This window comes from Arvicanthis niloticus, chromosome 1 (genome assembly GCF_011762505.2).
Source record: "Arvicanthis niloticus isolate mArvNil1 chromosome 1, mArvNil1.pat.X, whole genome shotgun sequence".
Taxonomy (NCBI): domain Eukaryota; kingdom Metazoa; phylum Chordata; class Mammalia; order Rodentia; family Muridae; genus Arvicanthis; species Arvicanthis niloticus.
Window position 1 is genome coordinate 55,821,414 of NC_047658.1, and position 23,586 is coordinate 55,844,999.

At 44.7% G+C, this 23,586-nt stretch overlaps 1 protein-coding gene across 10 annotated transcripts in view; it reads right to left on the bottom strand.

Annotated features, from left to right (window-relative positions):
- The window catches only part of Arnt2 (aryl hydrocarbon receptor nuclear translocator 2), a 169,922-nt gene that overhangs the window by 56,640 nt on the left and 89,696 nt on the right, over window positions 1-23,586 (bottom strand). For all 10 annotated transcript variants that reach the window (XM_076937188.1, XM_034510402.2, XM_076937176.1 and 7 more), the window contains exons 6-8: window positions 7,886-7,988; window positions 1,991-2,056; window positions 1,569-1,654 (exon numbers count right to left, since the gene is read on the bottom strand). In XM_076937188.1, coding sequence (XP_076793303.1) covers window positions 1,569-1,654; window positions 1,991-2,056; window positions 7,886-7,988 — 255 coding nt within the window. The remainder of the gene's footprint in view (window positions 1-1,568; window positions 1,655-1,990; window positions 2,057-7,885; window positions 7,989-23,586) is intronic.

The window sequence follows — 23,586 nt, forward strand, 5'->3', positions numbered from 1 at the left end:
CAAATGCAGCCCCTTAGCCCCGAAGTCACCATCCTTATAACTGTAAGGAAAACATTTATTTTCGTTGTAAGTTACCCAGTCTGTAATATTTTGTGATATTAATCCAACAAAGACCAAGATAATGTTTTAAGTAGGAAAAAAACCCTTTAAGGGCATATATATATATATATATATATATATATATATATATATATATATATATATATATTTTGTTTTTGTACTGACAAGATGTGCCCATGCCTGCCTTCCTGTCTGTCTGTCTATCTATCTATCTATCTATCTATCTATCTATCTATCTATCTATCTATCTATCTGTATATATGCACAAAAAGTCAGTATGGAGTGTTTAGATTGCTGAGTTTTGAATTGCAGGTGTTCAGACTCTGGATATTCCATAGCACTGTTAAAATTGTTGTAATCATGTTGGACATGGTAAACACTCAACAGTCATTACTGTTATGATTATGCAAAGCATTTCAGAACTGCAATAAGGTGCTAATGCTATTTGTGGACATAGAGACTTCATTCTTTGAAAACCTTAAACAGTATCGAGAAATTACTTTACTTTCAAACTTCTTATAGTACGGATGAAAATCAACATGCCATGTCAGAGGCGGGTAATGAGCAGCAGAGTGTCACTCTAGCTATGAAAGAGGTAATGAAGGAAGGATCATTGTAAATCCCTAGTCAGGGATGGGACTTATACAGTACCTTCCAAAGCAAAAATGCAATTCACACTGAGCCTAACCCACAGCTTACTGCCCAGCAGAGACAAAGCCACTCAAAGCACTTTATCTTTCAGTTTCTTATTTTCATTTGCCTGCCAATGGCTAGCATGGTGTAAACTATTTTTTATTTCTTCCAAGCACTAGTCTGGTTATTGCTATATAGTCTTTAACTGTATTATGGCCATAGGCTTTGTGGTCTTTGCTTTGAGGGATTACTATGCCACATAGCTATACTTTGGTGCTTTACTCTTCCCTGTATGGATACATGATATTTTATTCATCTATCCATCACTCACAGTATATTTGGGTTGCTTTAACTCTTTGTCCATTATGTATAAACGTTTATATTCAAATTTCTTTGTAGATCTAGATCTTCAATTCTTTTGGATTGATATCCAAAAGTCAAACTGTGAAGTCATAGAGTAACTGCATGCTTAACATTTTGAGAGTGTTTTTCTAAGAGGCTATGCTATTTCATGATCCCACCAGCAAGATATGATGGTTTCAATTCTCCTTTTCCTGCCAATGCTTGTTATCTGTTATCTCAATTTTGATGTGCATATCTATGATGACTTGGGTGCAACTCAATCATTTCAAATCTCCACATTATCATTTCTGAGGCTGATGATGCAAAGGCTCCACTCACCCTTGAAGAATCAAGGTTTTTGGAAACCTATTTCAGATAGTGGTGCTTTCTCTGGTATCAAAAATGACATTCTAAGCACAAAGAAAAATGACAACACTTTCCCACATTTTTCTTCAAAAGTACTCTTAACCCAGTATTAACTTCAGAAGTGAAGGCATTTGTCTTCTTGGAAAAACATCAGCAGCTCTGCTTACCTGCTGGTGGCCAAGCCTTGATGTAACCTGTGCAGTGGACCACGGCATACTGAGCTTCTCCTTCTTTCACAGGGCCAAGGCCATTCCTGAAAAAGAGCTTACATGAAGCTGTCTTCAATATATGGAAACATGGCAAGATGCTGATGACCCCTTTGGTATCTAAGCTACCTGTTCCCTTGTTTCCTTAGTGGTTTTAAATCTTGATTTCCCATCATCCCGACTCCTATCCATCAATAGGGCCTGAAAGTCACACATAAATTTCACCCAACTCCCAGTTCTCACCCTAGGTACTGCTACCCTGACATGCACTCTCCTGGTCCTCCACTCTTAGGCTCTCTTCAAGCTGAACTAGTCCCCATCCTGGGGCCAATAAGCCAACTACTAGCATAGTCCCCAAGTACATCATAGAGAGTGATGCCTACCTGAACCTTTTCCTCATGGTGGTTATTCTGTTCAAAGGCAGATGGTCCAAGGGAGCATTTCCACATCTAAGAGTCAACACATGTATTAGAACCAGTGAATGCAGTAAATACCTGAAACGTAAGGTGCTGCTGAGACTACAAGGGGAACACACCTCTCTCCGAGGCAAGGGTTTAAACCACTCTTAGTGTATGTTCTTTGTGTGTGTGTTCAAGTGTGTGAGTATGCACACATGTGCTTGTGGGTACGGGTGCATGTGCATGCTTGTTCGTGTAAAGGTCAGAGGATGACCTCAGGTGCCATTCTTTCTCTTCTTTTGGGATACCATCTCTCACTGGCCTGCAGCTTACCAAGTGAGGCTGGCTGGCTGGTGGCTGAGCCCCAGGGACCCTCCTGGTTTTGCATCTCTGATGCCAGGATTACTAAAGTGTGCTACCACACTCAGTCTTTTCACATGGACTTTGGGGATCAAACTCAGGTCTTGGCTTACAGGGCAAGTATTTGACTGACTGAGCCATATCCTCAACAGAAATGAAGAGTTCTTTAATTGGAAAATATTCCTTCTGATGTTCCCTTTCTTCTAAATAAACATGTTGAGATATGGAGGGGGTGCAATTAAACTTTTTCATTCAAGGTCATTGGGCTTGCAACTGTGACTATCTTGAGCACAATGAGTATTAGTCAGCCAGTCGGACTACCCTTATGTGAGCACGGGCTGCTCTGAACACTTTATAGACACCTTGTAAAAACTACTCTTGATGGTGTACTACTAGTCAGTGCTTAGACATGATTCTTACTGGAATTTTTAACTGTTAAAAGCCTTGGTGAACTCTAGATGACCCTACTATAATTATTACCTAATCCAGGAGGGGAACACTTCTGGGTGTCTAGCAAAGGGATAAGCTTGTGACAAGGGCAAACACTAGCCAGTATTTGCTTGCAAGGTTTGCTAAAACTGATACAACACACTTTGCTTATATATGTAGACTCTTTAGCTCACTTTGTGAGCTGGTTGTGAGACAGTCTCCTATGCTGCCTCTTTTGCTATCAGCCCAGTTAAAGGCTTTTCTGGAGTAGTATTTTCTTAATTACTTTTTTATTATTATAGCCCGAGCTAGTAACACACAAAAAAGGGGCAGAGATAGGAGAGCATCAGTGAAGGCAGAGGCAGTAGAGTGGCAGTGTCAGCAACAGCTAAGCCACTGGCAGGCTGAACTGCATAAGTGACAGGGTGGCCAGCTGCTTGACAGCAGCAGGCTAGAGGCCTACAGAGTCAGAGTCAGAGACAGAGTCAGAAGTTGTAGGCCTGGTTGTTGGGAGAATTACACACTTGTCAAGCCTTTAGGGTCAAGAATCTTAGCACCTCAGGCCTGGAAGCTGTTATCAAAGGCTGAAGAACGTGATACCTAGATTGCCTGGAAACTGTAACGGCAGATGTAGTCAAGAGCTGAGGAATCTCAGTCTCTTACATCAGCACAGCACACGAGCTTTAACACTTTCAGGGCTGAGGATCCTTTTTACCCAAGGTCTGCACAAGAACCCTTACACTAAAGGATGCCTCCCACTGCTGCTCCGCCTGCTACCACATGATGGAGTGAAATGCGAAGTGCTACAGATCTACCCAGGACCAGCACTTACAGAATTCCTTGCCTACCCTCACTTTCTATTCCCCCCACGTAACCTTGCTATCAAGTAGATGGTTCTCAATTCCCCTGTTTACTCAGGGAAGTCACATGGCTATTACCCTTCCAAAGGGCAGGAGTGGGCTTGCCAACTCATGACTTGTAGTTGCCATGAGAAGGAGAGTTGGGCCAGTTTTTCACATACACAGAAACATTTCACAGCCCATCTTAGTACTAGAGGCTTGCAGAAAGACTAAAGAAGCCTAGCCATCCTTGGTTCCACTTATCATTTCAGTGGAACCAGTAGCTTTGTAGAAAGGAGAAGGGTGGTGACGACTGCAGTGTCTCTTCAGGCCTGAGCAGAGATGCTAACTCAAAGCAGATGTTGCCGATGAACAGTAGCATCTTCCCAGGCTCGAGGACCACACTGTGGATACCCCTCCCCCGTCACGCTGGCTCTAGGAACAAGCCACACAGCTGGAAGTCTGCTGAAGAGAGAATTGAGCAAAGGGACCCTAGGCACAGCATCAGGTCTACCAGGGAGCCATTCTCTGGGGTCCAGAGAATGAAGCACTCTCCACACTGATAGGACCTCTCTGATTACTTCTCATTGGCTCTCAGAATCCCAGGTACCAAGCATCCGGGCTCTGGACACCACTTGTCATGCCCATTTGCTAAGTGCATTTCCATTTCTCAACTACATGACAAGTGCCAGCCTGGATATCTTCATTTGCAACATGCAAAAAAAAAAAAAAAAAAGCCAATTATGTTTTGAGACCTTGGAAAGCTGCCAACATTGGAGTGGTTTTCACAGCAGGATCGATCTGTGACATTGCCACTCAGGGATGCCAACAGGGCCCTCTGCCCCTTTCTGGCAGACCGTGCCCAGTGTCCTGAGGAAACAGTGTTGTTTTGTTGATGATGTCATGTTTCAAGCAGAACAAAGTGCTTTACACCTCTCAAGCCAGCTCTAATATCATGGGGCTCATATGCCAGTAAGCAACTATGAGTACATTCTCTGGAGGTATACCTGGGCTTGGAGAGATGGAGTGATCTGGGTGATGACAGTGGCACTATAAGCTGCTAATTGAAATGGTGTGCTATGCCAATCAATTAGCTCATGGGATTGGCTGGGAGGGGGTAATTAAGAATTTATATCACTTGGGCTTATATCACTAACTGTCCAACCCCCCAAGCTAGGATGGGAGGACCCTTCTGTGACTGACTAGCAGATAATCTGCTGTTTCAGGCTGGATGCTGTACCCATGAGTCCTACATCTGTCCAGCTCACCCACAACAAAGCAGGCAGCCAGTGAGACTTCATTCTAACTCAGAGACCACTTTTGCATTGTCATTCCAGTGCCATCTTGTCACCTGAGGCAGGTGAAGGAGTTTCATCAGGGCTTTTTGGTTGGGCTCCAGCAGTCAGTCTGCAGAGGAGCAGAAGCAGGGGGGACTAACAGCTCTCTCACCAGACCCCTAGAGTGATGGTTTGTAAACAAGGGTTCTGCAGACCCACTTAGGATGAGGAATATAGGTCACTCTTCAGTACATATCATTGGAGATATGACTCGTAAGATTCTCTCTCTCTCTCTCTCTCTCTCTCTCTCTCTCTCTCTCTCTCGTGTGTGTGTGTGTTTGTATGTGCATGTGTGTGCCTACATGTCTGTCTGTGTGTACACATGTATACAGGCACATCTGTTCAGACACACACACACACACACACACACACACACACACACACACACACACACGCCTGTGTGAAGGCAAGCAGACAATCTTAGCTATTCTTCCTCAAGTGCCATCCATTTGTTTTTAGAGACATGTTCTCTCACTTAGGATTTGTCCAGTAGACAGCCAGCACCAGAAGTCTGCCTGTCTCCACCTTCCTATCACAGGGATTACGCATGCACATACTACCTTGCTAGACCCCCACCCCCCTTTTTTTTTGTAGCATAGCTATCTCTCCAGCCATGATGAAGAGATTTTGTTAAAATATATTCTATTCTAAAAGATAATTTTGAATCAATTTTGAAGCATTTTCTCTTCTTTATAGTATCCACAAGATGTGCAATGCTAAGTCACTTCAGGCAGCAGACAACTGAGTAAGAGTGACAGTAGCCAGTGGCTCTGCTGTGCCTGTCTGGGATGGGCAGCTCAGTGGAACCACACAAACAGCTTGAAGGGGAGGAGGAAAGGCTGACGGTGCAGGCAATGCTGCTGAACCAAGATGGATGCAGAAATCCACACTGGTTAGGAGTGGTGTTTGAAGACAGCCTAGGGGAGAACACATGCCAGGGCAGGCTGGGGAGAGGAGACCGAGTCTGCCTTGCTTGCCGCCTGCAGCTCCAGCTTCTCCCACTTCTCCCTCTGAGCAGCATCCTTGAAGTCTCAGATCTTGCATCTGGGATTCAACAGTGACATTTCAAATTCTTCCTTAGCCCTCTCTGGCTCTCTCTCACCTGCCTGGATGCTCACCACAACTTTCTGCCATTGGTGGAGCAGGGCCCCATGTGCTGTCTTCTGACGTCCTGTCACTTAAAGTGATTGTCCTGTCAGCTCAGTTGCCACCCCAATATCCATCCTTGAGTCTATCTTCAGCCTTAGCCTCTCCTCTGAGTTTCAGAGTTACACAGCCAACTGGCTCCTTATCTTTGCACTTAGTTATCTGGTTGGCACCTTAGTCAGAAAGGACGACCATTCCCCTTCACTCTAAAGAAGCTCCCAGCTATCTTTGTGATCTTAGCAATGAGACCCACTTCTCCAAGGGAACAGACATTGTACAGTCCTATATCTAAACTCTCTCATCATTTTATACCCTACATGTACTGGCTGCATGCACAATATATATCTGCAAGTAGATTATATATCTCAATTTCTACTGTCACCTCAATGGTACAAAAAGCTGCAATGACCTTTGTTTTTTTCTTCACAAAGAACCAGAACAATCTCTTTCCCTCCCTCCTTGTCTCTCTGCCCCTTTCTTTTTCAGATTTGCTGGTGGTGAGGAGTACTGGACCCAATCTTCCATGAATGATATAATAACTATACACAAAACATTCTATTGAAAGTTGGGGTGAGGTACAAAGAGCCACAAATCATCTGGGCAAAGTGGCTTAAGCTTGTAATCCCAGCCCTCAGGAGGATGACACAAGAGGATCAAGAGTTGGAGGTTAGACTGGGCTATATAAGTGGTCATCTCAAAAAGAAAAAAAAAAGGAAAAGAAAAGGAAGTTAAAGACATATACATCACAGTCTCCATCCTTAGAATGATGTAACTGAATCACAAAGTCAAGACATTGGCATTTTAAATACAAAGCAACAGGGTGCAGAATTTGGCTCAGCTAGGCAGTAACTTGCTTGCCAAGCATAAAGGAAGTTCTGGATTTGAACTTCCATAAATCAGACATGGTAGACCACATTTGTCATCTCAGCACTTAGGAAGTGGATGCAGGAAGATCATAACTTCAAAGTCACCTGCAGCTATATAAATTTGATGCCAGCCTTGGACAAATGAGACCCTGCCTCAAAAATACAAAACAAAATAAAAAATTAGATTTTTAAAAAAAAATGTAATCAATTATGTTGAGGGCCAGTTAAAAAGGTGTAAGTTGTTACAGGAAACACAAGATTAAGCATGGGATGGGTGGTTTCAATACAAACCAGGAGTACAGCCTCTGGAGAGGCAAGGAATGTAAGAGGTCTTGAAGGTCAGTCAGGAGAAAAGTCAAGAGGTGCAGATGGGGAGGGTTATTGCAATACACAGCACCAAGGCGGTGGGAGCGGGAGGATCAGGAGTCCCATGCCAGCCTGCACTGCACTGAGAAGCCTTGTCACCAAAAGTCAAGGGCTGAAGAATAGCTCAGAGGCAGAGCACATGCCTAGGAGCCACAGTCCTGGGCCCAGTCCCCAGCACCACCCCCCCCCCCAAAAAAAAAGGACAAAAAAGTGTTGGTGTGGTAGTGCACACTTAATTTCAGCACCCGAGAAGCAGAGGCAAGAGGATCTGTGAGTTCAAGGCCAGCCTCATGTACATAGCAAGTTCCAGGACAGTTGGGGTTACATTAAAAACCAAAAACAAAAATCTAAAGAACAAGAAAAGAGAGAAAAGGATAATATACCACACAAAGGTGTGAAACAGAATGGGTGGGAGATGGTGAGTCACTAAAAGGGCAGGAGGCAGAAGGGGAGTGTTCTCATACAGGATCTAGTCTGAAGTCAAGAGCACAAGGTCAAGTGAAGGCCCCTGGCCTGGGCCTCTGCTAACCCACAAACCTCATCCTACAGATGAAGGAGCGTCGAGAGCCCATACACATGCGCATGGATGACTGCTGTCCCTCCTTCTTCACTGTCCCAGTCTTCAGGTCCAGGATGCGGCCTGAAGGAGAGAGAAGCACAGTAGTGTGAGTCTTTGCCTGAGATTAGGGCTGGGGAGGCAGGGGCAGAGTGCTCCAACTCTCTGCCACGTCAGGACAAGCCGGGCTAATTTCTTGGCATCCCCAGTGTTCTTTGGCAGAAACTCACAGAGAAATGGAATCCATACGGTTCACAAGACCTTGTTTTTCTCAGTGTAATCTCTACTTGTCAGCTCTATTGTTGGATTGCCTGTGCCTCAAGTCACTCTAGTTTGGCTACCTCCTCCCCCAGCCCATGAAAACAGCTTCTGCCAAGGTCACCGACAACATCCCCATTGCTGAATCCAAAAACACATCTTTCCTTTATTTGATCTGGCTGCTTTGCTGAAATTTGCAAACTACACATGGATCTCAAACAAAAAACAAAACAAAACAAAAGCCGGCAAAACACCCTGCCAAGCCAGACACGGTGGCACTCACCTTTAATGCCAATGCTCAGAAGGCAGAGGCAGGTGGATCTTGGAGTGTTAAGGCCAGCCTGGTCTATATAGTGAGTTTTAGGCAAGTTAGTGATACATAGGGAGATTCTGTCTTAAAAAACAAACAGCACCCCTCCCCCCAAACCTAGGCTTGTCACGCCTTTCTAACACCCTCTCCTTTTTGCTGTGAGTCCTTTCTCATTCACAGTGGCTCTATCTTGTCTATCTTTTCTTGTCATTCTCTCTATAAATCCCTTGTGCAGTTTTATTCATGTGTAAGTCTTAGAGGTTGCCTCTAGATGCCAGTGACCTAATGTCTTCTCCTTTGAGCAGCCACTCTAAGTCCTCTACCTGGTAGAGCTCCATCTCTGCCAGTTAACTGTGCAGCTACAAAGCAGCTTCACTAGCTGCTTCCAAAATAGGCTCTCCACACCAGCATGAGTGTCATCAGAAAATGTAACCTGAGTCGGGGAGCTAGACATTATCTATGTTCTTCTCCCTCCCTACTGTGTGCTCAGCCCATCTTCTGCCTCCCGGGCTTCACTCAGCCGTTTTACTATTATTTTAGAGGAAGAAGTATTTTAGAGTCTCTGTGTCTGTCTCTGAGACCAGTGAGATTGTGTTCTCTCTATTGATTTCTTCCTACTCAGCCATTCCCAGTATCTTCAACCCCCGCTATCTACAGCCTCCAGGATATAAACAATATCACAACTCTTTTGTTATAGAGAAGAGAGCAAATGGAAACCTTCAGAGGCCCTATCCTCTCTTCATCTGCCTGCAGATTGACCTATCAACACCTGTGGTCCATTACTTGGCCTCCTTCCAGTGGTGGACCCTGCAACTTGTCATAACCTACCAAGGCTCCATGGATATTATCGTGTCCAGGCCACAGGGAAATCTCTGTGCCAATTGCAAAAACCATGCTTTGGCCCCTTTCTCCCTTGTCCCATTCTTCAACATGATCCTGATAATATTTTTGCTCTGGGACAGTAAGACTTCAGCTAGCTCCTCATTTGTGGGAGTGGCTCCTTGTCTTCAGCTCTTACCCTCTCGGTGCTGGGCCTTGGAGCTTCTCTTTCCCATTTCTTTTGAGAGGTCTTTGTGACACCTTTTCCCCCTATTATCTCCAACATACTGGCGACATCATCTCTAGAGGTCAAAGATATTTCCTTTAAACCAAATCTGTATGGTGGCTCTCTGAGTCCACTGTTAAGCTGGGCTCAGTTTTTGGCTTCCTCCTCTGGCCCAAAGAGTACAATTTTGGAAAGACTCCTTAAGGTAAGTCAGTGTTACGAGTTTGCATGTGTCACCACAAAGGTCCATGTCTTAAAGGCTTGGTCCGCAGAATATGATGAAACTTTAAAAAGTGGTCCTAAGGTCACTGGGGATGTGCCTCTGAAGATTATGTGAGCATGGGCTCTTGCTCCTTGTATGACCTATCTTGTGACTTAGGCAGGTATGTATGCTCTGTACCACATCCTCACCAATGCCATCTAGCACCCCATCAGAGGTCCAAAGCATGATTCAGGCCACCATTCTCTGACTGGAACCTCTAAAACCATGAGCCAAATCTTATCTTTAATAACAATGCCAGGTATTTTATCATAGTAGTGGGAAACTGAGTAACACTGTTAGGCAAAATGCCTACCCTTAGTATCTGACCTCCCCTGATAGCTTATCACCGTGGCCTGTATTCAGTACAAACTCTGGTGAGTGGGTCTAGCAAGAATTCTCTTTACTCCAAAGTTAATTCTTAGTAATTCCCCACCCAATTAGCCCGTATCCTAAGTTTCTGGTTTTCTTTGTTGGAGTCGGAGCTCAGTCCCATCTCTTCCCTCTCTGCAGAAGTCCACTGCTGTGGTTCTCAGCCTTTATACATAGCCTTGAACATACTTGACAAGCACCATGTAGCCAGACCCCTCTTAGAAGCTTCAATGTGTCCAGTTGTTTCTCGGCATCACAGACATGCTTTTTCATTCACAGCTGCCAACGAATGTGTCATTTTTCCAAAGCTACCCTTTCTCCATGGTCTTCTCCTCTACCATTGAAGAGTATGAGGGACTGGAGAGATGGCAGTGGGAAAAAGTACTTACTGTGCAAGCATGAGAACCCCAGCCCAGACCTCAGCACCCATGTAAAACGGCTAGGTATGGGTACATGTTTGTAACTCCAGGGGTTGCTGGGACTTGATAGCTACCAGCCCAGGTTCAGTGAGAGAGAAGTACAGTGGAGTGATATCCAGTCAACATGGTAGACTGTAATAGTCATACTGTTTCATGAACATCTCTCATGCTCCCACTAGTAGTCTCCAAAAATCAGCATCCCATATACCAGTATGAAAGTGTACAGTCTGGCCTCTGCTCACCTCGTGACCCTCTTTGGCTCTGTCTGGGGCCGGCTACCCAGTGCAATTCATGGCTCCCAGTGTGCTCCTGGCTGCTCCCTTGTCCCTGAGTGGCCCCTTTCCTTGACTGACTCCTTGAGTTTCATCATGACACCCACTTGTTACCTCAGTGACCACAAACTGACACTCAGCGCCAACAATGCACTGACCTAAGCACATGGGGTGGGTCGAGCAAATGGAATGAAATAGAAAAGAATGGAATAGAACCTGACAGAACAGACTTACACACAGACAAATACTAATGAAGGACACAGGGTATAAGAACGAGGCCTGAGAGCCCCCTCCTTTGAATCAGTTAAGTGAGACCCTCTCACTAGAAAGAGAAGAATATTGAAATACCTTCCCCCCATTTGGGCTTGCTGTGCTAATGAAGGAAGGAGAGAAAGGGCCACGCTCCTGAGGCATGCTGTGCTTTCTTGAGCTGGCTCAGTGACACCGTTTTAGGACGGCTTGGCAAGTATGGCTCTGGACTGGGCCTATCAGCTTGCTCTCCTCACCCTGCAGTACTCTTGAACATGGCAGCCTTCTCTGCAGATGTGGGGCACAGCTCTGTAAGGTGCATGCTTTTTTTACACCAGGCACTGCTAAGGGGGACCTCTAAGCAATGTGTGTGCACACAGACTTCAACTCCCCCTGGAGGCAACACTGAACTTGAGAGTTGCCAGTGACCTTGCAGAGCAGATCGGGAGCTCTGCTGACGGTGCTGTCTGCTACTCTGGTTTTGACACCTGTCTGTCTCATTCACAGACAGCATCTTTTACAGCCCTTTTAGTGTAAACCATCACTTGCTTTATCATCAACCAAATGGCAAAAGGTTTCAGCTGTGAAGCAGGAGGCAGGAGGGTCTGTCAAATTCCAAAGTGCTCTGAAAATAAATCCCAGCTGCGAAGTCAGCTCGTGGCGCAACATGAGGAAATGAACAAACACATCTCCTGTGATCTGCTGTGGGGACCCTCAGAGACAACTGCTCCAACGTTTGTTTCTCCACATGCTTCTCAGGTTTCCTTGAGCCCAGTGAGCCCCCTCCCTAGGCTCCTCAGGAATGCATGCATGCTTGACTGTCTTGTAGGTGTATTTCTGAGAGGGCTGTATGAGCTGGATCTGGTGAATATATCAGTAGTGGAGAGGCGTGAAGGCAGGTGGCCATCCTGGCACTGGGCTCTGAATCCCAGTGTGAGCTGATGGGCTGGATCACAATGGGATTCCAGAACGTATGGCCGTGGAGACCATGCTAATGTTTAACTTTGACCCATGAAGCCTTAGGGCTGGATGGTCTGGATGTCCCAGACTAGTCCCAATAGACGCCTGGCAGCAGTCAGTCCAGGCCAGTGCTAAGGTCTTCCAGCTTCTCTTCTCCTGACTAGGATGACTTGTTTTCTTGAAGTTCAGGGGACTGAATGCACAGAGCCTTCCTCATGCTAGGCACGCTTCAGACCAGGCAGCCAGTCTAGTGCTGAGCAACATCCCTAGCCCAAAGTGGGAAGACTTGTTCCTTCACACTTGTGTCTCTGCTCACCCCACCTTTCACCTTCCATCATGGTTTGCTTGGCTGAACTCTCAAGTCATCTTCTACTTTCCTCATGCTTGTTCCATGCACCTTTCTCCCCTTCCCATGGGGTCTTCCCCGTGCCCTCTAAGTGCATCCCTTTGAAATAATCTGACCTGTGAACACTCAGCTCTTTACAGAGATTCCCTCAGCCAGTGCCTCAGGAAGAACCAAGCTGACGTCTTGCCTTCCAAGCAACAGTACCCAACCCAGGACAGGAAGCTCTTGCTTCCACACACAGACTAATGCTCTCCCCGGTCTCTGCCTACTGTGCCCTTGCATCTTCTGTGTCTACCTGCCATCCCTCTGCTACTGCAGTCTTCCAGAAAGCCATCCATCCTCCTTCAGTGTTTTCTTTGTTTTAGAGATGCTCGGGACAGAGTCCAGGATTTTGCACATGCTTGGCACGCACTCTACTACTGAGCCATATCCCAAACCATCCCTCTTTTACTTTAGAATCTGGCAGATCATGCCCTTTCTTTCTCCCCACTTCAAGACCTGCCAGCATGCCCTGGAATCTCAGAGTCCATTTCCTAACATCCTCACTCAGTACTCATTCTCCTCCATCCCGAGACTGCTGGTCTCCTCCAGGGAGACTCTCGCTTGCTATCACTTTCTGCATGACATCTCTACATCATCACTGGGCCACAGCTTTCCAACCTGTTACCACTCTCAGTCTGGTCCTCCTGTGTCATGGTTTGAATGTGAGATGTCCTCCACAGGCGTTTTTTTGTTGCAACACTTGCTCCCCAGATGGCAGTGCTGTCTGGGAATGTTGTGAAAGCTTTGGGACATGAAGCCTAGGCCACTGGAGACCAGTCTTAAGGGTTACAGCCCAGCCTTGCTTCCGGTCTGACTCTCTGCTTACTGGTCTGGCCATTATGTAAGAAGCTTGGCCATATGTTTACATCACCATGAGCCCCACCATGATTTTCCCTCCACGATAGGCTCAAACTGTGATGCAACATAAGCCCTTCCTCTATGAAGCCACTTCTGTTAGACACTTTTGACACAGAGATGCCACCCTCTCGCCCTTGGCTTCCCTGGGAGATAGGACATCAAGTCAGCCTCAGAATATGAAAAGCTTGGTCTCAGTCTGGGAGCTATATAAACTTAGACTAGTATTTTTTCCTGAGATGCTTTGCTCTTCTGTAAGAAACATGATCACTGTAGAATACTAATACATGCCATTTCCCTGTTCTTTGAATTCTGTGAGCATCTAGTCAAAAAGGCATCCATTTCCTAGTATGGACATGAGGAGCCTCTCTGTGACCCTGGTACCCTGCCACCTAAGCCAGGAGTACACAAGTCACTCAACAGCTGCCTTTACCATAGGAGCCCCAAGCATTTTTCAATATATCCAGAAACAAATCTTTCTGGATCTGTTATACAAAGGAGAGCCAGGGTGAGTGAGAACAGTGAGGCATGCTATTTCAAAAGGAGCAGGGAAGAAGGATCCAAGACAAGACAGGTATAGGAGTTTGAACAGGGTACGTAATTTCTCTGTGTCTCAGTTTCTTTGACTGGAAAATAGAATCACATATCTCTACTTTATAGGGTTATGAGAAGATCTGACTTTCATGAGGGGTCCACTAGGGGGCTAGAGTTCAAAGTGCTGGCAGGTTCTAGGCAGTACTTTCTAAGTCCCTAGCATACAGCCAAATGGGTCAGAAAGCCAAAGCAGAGTGCATCTCCAAAGGCCTCTGACTGGTGCTAGACCAAAGCCCTGCCTCTGGCTTCTCTGGGAGACGGGACATGAAGCCAGCCTCAGAATATGAAGCTCTCAGTCTCAGGTTGAGAACTATATGAACTTAGACTAGTATTTTTCTCCGGAGGTGCTTTTCTGTTCTTAAGTAACATGACCACTGTAGAACACTGTTCTCCACCACCCACACCCATACCCATATACATACGCCCATCAGTTAAAATCCCAGACAATCTTCTATGGAGAAAAAACACTCTCTCCATGTAGGCGTGCTTGCTGTCAATTCTTTTCTCTACATGCTTGCTCTTTATTTTAATTAGCTGAGGTTTCATGAGTTTCCCACTTCATGTCACTTAGTATAAACTAATAAGGAATTTTCATAATAAATTTCATTTTCATGGCTTAATAATAATATTTTGCATAGAGATTTACTCTTGAACATTTTAGTTATCCCAAGACTTTCCATATGGCGTAAGGCTGTCATGGTGTACACCTATATGCACAAACATGTTTACATGTTGGTACATATTCATGTATACATATATGTACATATATGTTTGTGCATATGTACATGTGTGGATATATTTGCATGTGTGTTCATATTCAAATATTTGTATATTTGTGTATATATACATGTCCATGTATATATACCCATGTGTGTTTGATCTATGTTCATATATGCCTATGTATATATATATGTATATATGCATATATATGTATCTGTGTGTATGTATGTACCTATAGATATTTATGTGTACTTGTATGCATATACAGATGTATATACACACGTGTTTGCATATGTGTATCTGTGACTAGGCATGTATGTATATGTTTGCATATGCATACATATATGTTCATATGCATAATATATGCACATGCAAATATTTAAGTATTCATATGTATATGTCTCAGCTTAGAATGAGAGCTATGGTAAACAATCATTGACTCATTGGACTATCCTTACCACTCTTCATCTTAAACCCCAAAGATCATGGCGAGTCTCCTTCTCAGCTCTTTAGTGTTCAGTTTTTCTACCCCATTGTCTTAGGGTTTTATTGCTATGAAGAGACACCATGACCATGGCAACCCTTATAAAGGAAAATATTTAATTAGGGCTGGCTTACATTGTCATCACAGTGGGACATGGCAGCATGAAGGCAGACAGGCATCAGAAAGGTAGCTTGGAGTTCTATATCTGGATCCTCAAGGCAGCATGAAGGCAGACATGGTGTCAGAGAGGTAGCTTAGAGTTCTATAGAGTTGATCCTCGAGCATCATGGAGAGAGACTAGGCCTCACCTGAGCATTTGAAATCTCAAAGTCCACCAGTAACACACTTCCTGTATCAACACCACACCTACTCAATTAGGCCATAACTCTTAATAGTGCCACTCCCTATGAGCCCAGGGTGGTCATTTTCATTCAAACCACCGTACCCATAAAATGGGGATAAAAATATCACCCATTCACCTTAAAGTTTTGAACTGTAATTTCCCCCAGATAGTTAAAAAGCAGGAAATTCTTGAGAACTGGGGTCAGCTGAAATCTGGCCCACCATCTGCTTTTGTAAATAAAGTTTTAATGAAAAACAGTCCTGCCTACTCGTTTGTTTCTGGTCCATGGCTACATCCAAACTCCAATGGTCAAGTTGAGTGATCATAGTAGAGACTACACAGTCCACAAAGATATCCATCACCTGACCCTTTACCAAGAGACATTTTAAAAATTCTAGAGCAGTGTGCCTTTTCCTGAGACTATATATCTCTTCCATAACATTTTGGTAAGCTAGCTTTTAAGTTTTATTTTTCTTAGTAGTGACTTTTTGAAAAAGAAGAATCAGAAGTTTGTCTTGGATAAGATTACAAAAGAAGACTCTGTGCACATAAAAATGCTCCCCAGGCTACAAGTGAAATACAAATATAAATTAGAAATATTTCATCAAAAGAACCTTGAGAAAACCAGAAACATCTTATCTTGGTTTTAAAAGAAACCAAGAGGGAAAACCAAGGAAATGATATTTATTGACAAAACAAAGTAATGGTCCCACAACATGACAATATTTGATGTGGCTCCAAAACCGTGTGGCCCCTGAAATGGGCACTAAGGGGCTGAAGATACTGTCACTGGCGTTCCAGTGACAATGTGTTCCCTTCCTCAAAAGGTTGACCCCTCCATCCTAGAAGCTGTACACACAGAAAAAGAAAGAAAAAAAAACACCCTGCCCCAGCCCAGGAACCCAACCAGTGTGCAAGAGGACTGGAAAAGCATAAGAAAACAGGCTCTCTGGGCTGTGCAACAAATACTTGTCTTAGGGTAATTTGTAAATAGTCAACTTCATTGTGCACAGCTCTGGAGGCTGAGAAAAGATCAAGAAGAAGGCAATGACAGATCTGATGTCTGATGAAGACCTGTTCTTCATAGATATAATTCTACCATTGTCTCTGTGAGGAGAAAGAGGCAAGCAGGATCCCATGAATCTCTCTCACCAGAGCATTATGGTCTGAACCTGAAATGTCTATCACAGGCTTGTTTTAAGTACTCATTCTGAAACTGACACTGTTGGGGAGGATATGGAACCTCTAGAACATGGAGTCTCACTGGAGGAAGTGGGCCACTAGGGGTGGGTGTTGAAAGTGGTACTCAGTCCCTGGTCCTGCTTTGCTCTGTTTTCTGTCTACTGTGAGATTAAAAGCTGCCTCTGGCACACAGACCTGATTACAATGTTGTCCTGAGGATGGACCTGGCCATTATGGACTGAAGTTTCTGAAATTCTAAGACAAAATAAACATTTCCTTCTTTAAGTTGTTTCTGTTGGGTGTTTTGATCACAGTGACAAGGAAAATAGTTGATTCGAGCATCAACCCCATCAGGCTATCATGGGATAATCAACATCTATCCACCTCAATGCTCACAAGGAAGGTAGGTTTCAATTTAGGAATTAGGGAGACAACAACATTAAGATCATAGGAAGTGGGTACAATTTCCTCATGTTTCATAGTGAATGGCAGGTGTGTGGATAATGCATCAAAGAGTTCACTAGTTCTAGTCAAGCCAGTTTCTCTCCTAAGCCAAGGAGGAGGGCATGAAGGCAGCAGAGCTGTGTGGAGACATCTGCTGGCCTATCTACCAGTTACTGCCTATTGCAACACTTTTTTAGAATGGCGCTCAGCTAATTCCTGTATTATGAACATGGGGAGTGGGGAAGCTGCCATCTTCTTACAAGAGCTCTCCATACTAGCCACAGAGATTGGTTGAGGGCTAAGTACTGGATGCAAGCTGAGCTCATTTCTGTCAACCTAAGCACCTCACCCACCTTAAGTTACAGTGATGGTGTCTAAGACTAGTATTCTAAGCAGGCCAATCAGAGTTAGTCACAGACAAAGATGTAAGCTTTCCCACCATTCCATCTCTTTTTGTTTGGGGATCTGAACATGACTCTTACAGCAGCAATGTGTCATGGGAAAACTGGATTCATAACTTCAGAAGAGCAGTGAAAACATGAGACATGGGAGTACTTCCTTCTGGTGCTCATGCCTTAGAGCCAACAAACCCTCATCCCTCTTGTGCAAGTCCACAAGTTCAATTTTAGCTTTCTTTATTTTCAGTTACAAGGCTCTGTGGCTTTGGTGGTTTGAATGAGAATGCCCTCATGTATTTGCATGCTTAGTTCCAAGTTGATGAACTGGTTGGAAGGATTAAGAGGTGTGGCCTTGTTGGAGTGAGTATGCCTGTCATTGTTGGAGATGATGTGTCACTTGAGGTGGGCTTTGAGATTTAAAAAGTTCATGCCAGGCCCTGTGTGGTGGTTTGGATGAAAATGGCCGCCACAAATTCATATGGAATGGCACTATTAGGAGGTGATGCCTTGTTGGAGGAAGTGTGTCACTGGAGGTGGCTTTTGAGGTTTTAAATGCTCAAGCCAGGCCCAATGTCATTTTCTCTTCCCTCTGCCTGCTGATCCAGATATAGAATTCCCAGTTACATCTCCAACACCATGTTTGCTTGTAAGCTGCCATGCTTCCTGCCATAATGACAATGGGCTAAATGTCTGAACTGTAAGCTAGCCTATTTCATAAATGTTTTCCTTTAAAAGAGTTGCCTTGGTCATGGCATCTCTTCACAGAAACAGAAACCCTAAGATGCTCAGTCTCTTTCTCTCCCTCGCCCCTCTTCTCCCTCTTCTCCCCTTCCTCCTCTCTCTCTCTGTGTGTGTATGTGTGTCTGCCTCCTCTGTCTCTGCCTCTCCCTTTTCCTCTCCCCTTGTCCCCTTCTCTCTACCTAGTGCCTATGAATCAGGATGTAAAGCTCTCAGCTACTGCTCTAGCACCATGACTTCCTGCTTCCTGCTATGATGATATTAGACTATCTGAAACTGTAAGCAAGTCCCTGAATAAATGCTTTGTTTTATAGTTACTTAGGTCATGGTATTTCTTTATAGTAATAGAACAGGGAAGAAGACAGTGACTTTAACATAAAAGAACTAGAGAATTAATTACACAGCCTAAAAACGACTTAATATTACATAACAAATGTCTACATATATAATTTTGTGTGATTATGTAATAGACATAGGAAGTAGCTCACAGTGCTTTACCAGAAAGAACCACTGTCCTAGTCATATTTAGCTGTCAAGATGATACAGCTTAGAATCATCTGAAGGAGTTTCAGTTGAAGGATTGGCCAGATCATATTATCTGTGAGGGATTGTCTTGATTGGTAATAGAAGTGGAAGAGCCCAAACCCACTGTGGGCATCATCATCCCTAGGTAGGTGAACTTGGACTATATGAGAAAACTAGCTAAGCATGAGCCAGAGAGGTAGGGAGAGGAGGAGGATGAGGAAGAGATAGATAGATAGATAGATAGATAGATAGATAGATAGAGAACATGAGAGAGCTAGGAAGTGGTTTCTGACTCAAGTTCCTGCTTCTGATTTCCCTCAATGATGGTATCACCTGGAAATCTTAAGATGAAATAAACCCCTTTCTTTCCTAAGCCGATTTTGGTAAGAGTGTTATATCACAGCTACAGAAATCACACTAGAACAAGAATGAAGAAGGACATTTAGAAGTTAGCCTTAGTGGAAAAAAAAAAAAAAAAAACTTACTACTGACACACAAAAATAAAACTGTTGGAGCACAGAAGTAAGGAAAACTGATTAATTCTCTGTAGCTTATTATTGTGAATATGGTACAGTCATACCTTCTGTCTGTGCCTTAGCAGACATTCTCAACAACTTTCCCTCCTTGGTCATACCAGTAGGCTTTACTTTTCCCATGAGGAAACAGAAGTCCAGATACATTCAATAAGTCAATAAAGATGGTTCCCCAGCTAAGGGACAGGGAGCCGAGCTGTTCCCTACACAGTCCAGACTCTGCGTGAGAGCTTGTGCTCCATGACAGAAGATGAGATAGAACCCACCAGACAGAAGCAGATGGGCAGTGAAGGGACAGAGGGTCAGCAATCTGCAGGGGACTGTGGCTAGCCTGTTTCAGGATCAGAGACCTGAACTAGGGAAATCAGGCTTTGGTTTGGTTTGGCAATTCTTTCTGTGTATTTGTTTATTGCCTTTTGATTTTTCCTTTGACTTAATAGAGTTGTTTGGATCATTCCAGTCTGTCTCAGCAGTTCCTAGGCGAGTGGAGTCAGGAAGGTGAAAGTTTGCATGTCCATTTGGGTGAAGTTAAAGAAAGAGCTGTTCTCTTAAAGCAGGCACAGTTACAAATGCAACCGTACCTTCCTGTTTTGCCTGTGATGGTCCAGGCTTTTAGCTCTTACACTAGGAGTTAGTTTTCATTCTCAAAACATGGTACTGTGAGCAACAGATAATCCACCCAGTCACCTTATGCAAGGTGCTAGTAAAGAAAGAGACCAAGTGAGAAAAAAGCCCCACCTCACAGACTTCTTTAAGAAACTCTGGCTCTGGCTGCCTCCTGGCTTGTACTCAAGCCTGTCTGCTCATAGACAAGGCTTCAGTTTATTTGTGGAGATAGAGGATAATGCTATAAAAAACTCTTAAAAACCAAGTATGCCATCAATGCAGTACCTGCTCCCAGGAGGGAAGAGAATGCAGCTGGACTTGATCACTGAGGTTCAAGTTCATGTGAGTTCAATTCTACAAAGGGGGTGGGTGAAGTGGGTAGTTAACACTCGTGCACAGCTAGAAAGCTTCAGCCTTCCACAGAAATGCTTTCTGTGGCCTAGATGGAGCTGTTGGTCGTACCTCGTAGTCTGCTGGTATGGCCTCCTTGCAGGCCAGCACTAAGATCCCTGCACGGGCTACATTCAGAGATTCAGCATGTAGGAAACACTTGGAGACTAACTTGAAGCTGAGGTCCTAAGAAGAAAGTCTCTCCTCCTCTCTGAAATCCTTGCTCTGGGAGGAAGGCTTTTCTCTATCGTATCCTCACCAACACACCCAAGCATATCAACTCTCCAACACTTCTCTATTCTCAGCCTACATCAATGGACTCCCCTGTGAGGATCTTAGAATGCCAGAATCAAGGTACAGACTGAACTTGTACCTGGAGAAGCACCCACCTCTACCCATTCAATTTCTTGGCAGGATTTGGTTCTGTGCAGCTGTAGTTTGAAGTACTTGTTTTTTTTTTTTCCGGGGTGTTGGGTGGGGTCACTATGAAGCGACCTACAGATCCTATCAGCAGTGCCTATGTTGAAATTTGGCAGAGGGTGGGGGTTGCATAGCACTTGACTCCTTGTGAACCCAGATAAGCAGTGGGTAAGCTGTTGTGGGTACCTGACCTCCTATCCAATAGATCTCCAATAGCTCTATCCAGAATCACAGCAGCCTCCTGGAGATGCTACAGTCACACCTGGGCAGCAATTGAATCACAATTCCAACATATTCTTGTGGGTGTATATTTGTCTGTCTGTTCCCCATTTCCTAAGGAGCTTTTGAAGAGTTAAGACTCCAGCCTTGGAGGACAAGTCTCTATCCTGATCTTCCCTTCAGTAGCAGTGGTTCTAAGCAGCATACAAAAGCTAAGCTCTTGACATCTCAACAACCAGAAGGCGCCAAATATAGGCCCCCTCCTGATACCTGGACAACCAAGCAGCAGATGCGGCTCCTCTAGCCTGGTTTTGTGTGGTAATCCAGGCAGAGGAAAGATGGCAGAAGCAGAGAATGGCAGGTTCTGTACTGCATGTCTCACTGGCCAGTTCAGAACTGAACTGAACTCAACATAGTTTAAAAATCTGCAGTTGAGTATGACTTTCTGACCCAGAGGGAGTTGTCATCGGCTGGAAACTTCTCCCATAGGGCGTGAGATGCTTAATACTCCAGTCAGTAGGAGAGAAAGTGGTGCTGGAAGTGTGGTGAATTCACTTAGAAATGACTGACAAAAACCAGCTTCATCCTACCAATGGGCTAGGAATATCCGACAGGATAACAGACCATCTTTCCTCAGAATCATATTGTCAGAAGAGAGTGCATGGAAGTTCATGACCCCATAGAAGGTAGGTGAGGAACAATGATCTGTGATGTTCCTCCTTCCAATAGCAACCTTGAAATGTAGGCTACAGTGCCAGCACATGGGCACAGCCTGGAAAAGCAAGATGTTGTTCCCATCTAAATGTGAAATAACTCAGCTGGAGCTGGAGAGGAGCGAGGAGGAAAGTCTATACAGAGGCAGCCTGGGCTCAGAGAGAGTGGAGATGGTGGGGATCATTGGCAGACGGTGTCAAAGATGGAGCATCTCTGTTGGAAAGAGCTCTGAGTTCCACAAAAGGTGATTCTAAAAGAGAATGAGCCCCAAGGTGTGGGGAAGCTGGGACAGGGGTCTGAGAATGGACAAAGAAGTCCTGCTGGCTGGAGTTTGGACACACAGAGGCTGCAGGTGGGTTAGAGTCTCTGAAGAGCACACTGACAGGAAAGGGTTTAGTCTTTGCTGTCAACATGGACAGGCACATCTGTGAGGGTGTTTTCAGAGACTTTTGACTGAGAGAAAAGACCTACCCTGAGAGTGGATGGCATTCCATGCACCTGGTGAGGAAACCAGATTAATCAAAAATGAAAAAAGGAGGAAGCCAACTAACCAGCCTTCACTCTACTCTTTTTGTTCCCTGACTGTAGACCGGGTGAAACCAGCCACTTCCGATTCCCACCTTCATGCCTTTCTTTTATAATGGACTGTATCTCTCCTTAAACTATGAGCCAAAGTAAATCTTTCTTCCTTTACATTGCTTCTGTCAGGTATTTCCTCACAGAGATGAGAAAATCAAATAATACAAGATGTTAAGCAGGCAGTGATGGTGCACTCCTTTAATCCCAGCAGGCAGTTCTCTGAGTCTGAGAGCAGCCTGGTAGTCTACAAAGTCAGTTTCATGATAGCCAGAGCTACACACAGAAACACTGTCTTGAAAGAAGTTAAGCTTTCTAGAAGGTTCTACACACATCCCTCCCTACCTCTCTTTCCCCTCCCTCTTCCCCTGTCCCAGGCATCTGCTTCTTACAGCCCCACTCACACCTTCATGTTGTTGACAATAGATAGTGAGTGCCTTGCAAAGGCCAGAGCATAAGACCAGAGTAAAACCTCTGAACTTCCTGGGGAAGTTAACATGAGTTGCTCGTTAACAAATATGGTAAGGTATATTTTAGAAGCAAAACTTTGCAACTTGGGCATTCATATCCAATCTATCAGAAATGCCTGCTGGGGCGAAGGGATGACTGGTAGCCATGGTCTCATCCTCTCAGCAAAGCAAAGCACCAGCACTGGGTCTAATGAGCAGGTTTGTAGAGAACTACACTGTCCATTCTTCTCTTGCTGATCACAGGATACGGTGCTGGGGTCTGGCTTAGACTCCAGTCTGTAACAATGGAGTAACAAAAGAAAGAAGCTCTGATGAGGCTGATCAGAACTGGCAAACAGCCACTGATGGCCCCTGTCCCACTGACACTCAGAAGGAGCTTTCCTGCCAAGCAGTTTGGTTTGTATTGTCTGCCCTCTATCCCTCACCCTCCATCTGGAAAAGGCGCTAATGAGGTGTTAATTAGCAAGGAGCAGGCGGTAGATGGCAAAACAGGGCAGTGGTAGTCTGCAAAGAGTGTTGGAGAGTTATCATCCCATAAGCAAAGAACAGACTAAGACTTGGGGGACATCTCTACCAAGGGGCAGGGAGTGCCAAGGGAACAGACCATGCCACCTCTACCACCTCAGCAGCTGAGCCCCTGAACTCTCAGCAGAGCCCCATAACTCTGTCCTGTGTTTGAATTCCAAACATAATGTGGAATTAGAGGGGTGCCTCCTGCTGTAGCCTGCTGCTCTGCTACTCATTATAAAATCATCACCTCACAGTTCCCCCATGGCTGGCACCTCTTCTGCTATTTAATCTTTAGACAAGAGAACAAATTCCTCATCCTGTTTAGAATATGTTGGAGTGTGATTTAAAGAAATACATTCCTCTTGGGGGATCATGCTACAAAAATGCCAGAAATGTGAGCCTGAGGGTTTTCATTTCAAGGGTAAATGA